Raw genomic sequence first — 1794 nt, forward strand, 5'->3', positions numbered from 1 at the left:
CTACTAAAACTAAACATTTTTCTTACGTTCAATACATGTAGATTTCATTCAATGTAAAGTATGTCAACAATTACCTATTTAAATTACTCAGAGGCACCCGGAACAAGCGTATGAAACACTTGCTGATTGGCTGATTTATTTGTGTGAGTCCTTATAATCTATGATCATACACTTGGAAGTGGATATGTAGCTTTTATAATAGTAAATAATTCGTACACCAGGCACTTGTATTTATATATTGAAAAATAATTCATGATGGTAGGTTTGCAATAAAGCAGAAAATTATTTTTGTTACAGATATGGAGCAGAGTAAGAAAACTGAGAAGATAAAAAAATCAGTGGACTTTGGTATACCAGTGACAGGTCCAACTCTCGACCCGCGACAACCAATGGGTCAGCAGTGTCGCCAACTCCTGGTCAAAGAGGCCGGGCACAGGGTCATATCTGGGGTGTTTACAGCTCCCAAATCAAACCGACGCCACTTTATCTCCCTTATCTATGACATCGTACATCTAGGGGATGTAAGTTGTTAAAAACACAGGCAGCTTTTAAAGCTGTTACATTGGTAACCTTTCAATTTCATTAAAGATTTCAAAGCTAGAGACTTTTGAAAAAGGTGTTTAACTGTAACTGTTGTAACAAACGTATAAAATACATCACACTTTAATTTGCATCAATAAGTTATTACAGTGTATAGCCTTTTGGGAATGATCAAGTACTTGTTGTGTATGTAATAAGAGATGGCAACATGCATATCTCATTAAAGTATCGAAAAAATTTGTGCACTTTTTGCATAAACCACTTCAGCAAACTTATTAACAAGTCACAGATCACTTTTGATGGATATTCTACATGAATAATGTTACATACCTAGGATACCAGAATCCAAGATGGCCACCTGTCAAGGTCATGTTCCATTACATTTATTTGGCGTAGATATATACAGCTATAACTTTTGTTCTATTGGTACAACTTTGTTATACTTGGTGGTAATTGGTACTTAATGGAAAGTCCACATGATGAATAAGGATATAATTTGTTGATCCCAGAATCAACTGGAAAGATGACTGCCACTGCTTGAGGTTGGCCAAGACTTTTTTGGTTGTAAAAATGTTTGGCGGAAATTGTACTTGACAGATTACATACAAGTTTTTTTATAATAATTGCTTGACAGCATGAACTACACATGAAGTTAGCAGAATTTGGCTGTATGCAGAAATTACTAGACTTCATAAGAGTCAACACCGACAGTGAACTTCTCGAGATTATTGGTATGTTATCTCATTGATATTAATAGTGATTGTTAGCTATATCACATTATTAATTACATTAAGGAGTTATTACTGATTAAGGTTATAATATACATGCATATAAATATTTATATATCACACATGTTGCACTATGATGAAAAGATGTATTGGTATAACCATATGGTTAGAGTGACGTGAACAGTCGACAGAATCTAACACTACACACATCTAAACTTTAATCTGTGGTGTTGTATATCCAGGGCTGATCATAGTCCAGATGTTGATAAAGAGTGACCCACGCTTGAGACAGATATTTGATCGCCATGGTGGCACAAGGCTGATGATGACCATGATGTCTAAGTACAGCAGTGGACCACTCAGGGACGAGATCAAGAACACCATGAGAACAGTGTCCAGTACTGGTCAGTATCCTAGTGTCTAGTCAGTATCCTAGTTTCTAGTCAGTATCCTAGTGTCTAGTCAGTATCCTAGTATTTATTCAGTATCCTAGTGTCTAGTCAGTATCCTAGTGTCTAGTCAGTAT

General features: G+C 35.8%; 1 protein-coding gene across 1 annotated transcript; it reads left to right on the plus strand.

Annotated features, from left to right (window-relative positions):
- Nucleotides 1-118: 118 nt before the first annotated feature.
- LOC110440854 lies at nucleotides 119-1672 on the plus strand (the record flags this gene model as incomplete). The annotated part of the gene is made up of 3 exons (XM_021483977.1): nucleotides 119-521; nucleotides 1175-1271; nucleotides 1511-1672. Coding segments are annotated over exons 1-3 (481 nt in total), but the record flags the coding sequence as incomplete, so codon positions are not given.
- Nucleotides 1673-1794: the final 122 nt, after the last annotated feature.

Source organism: Mizuhopecten yessoensis, unplaced genomic scaffold, assembly GCF_002113885.1.
Source record: "Mizuhopecten yessoensis strain PY_sf001 unplaced genomic scaffold, ASM211388v2 scaffold712219, whole genome shotgun sequence".
NCBI classification, from domain to species: domain Eukaryota; kingdom Metazoa; phylum Mollusca; class Bivalvia; order Pectinida; family Pectinidae; genus Mizuhopecten; species Mizuhopecten yessoensis.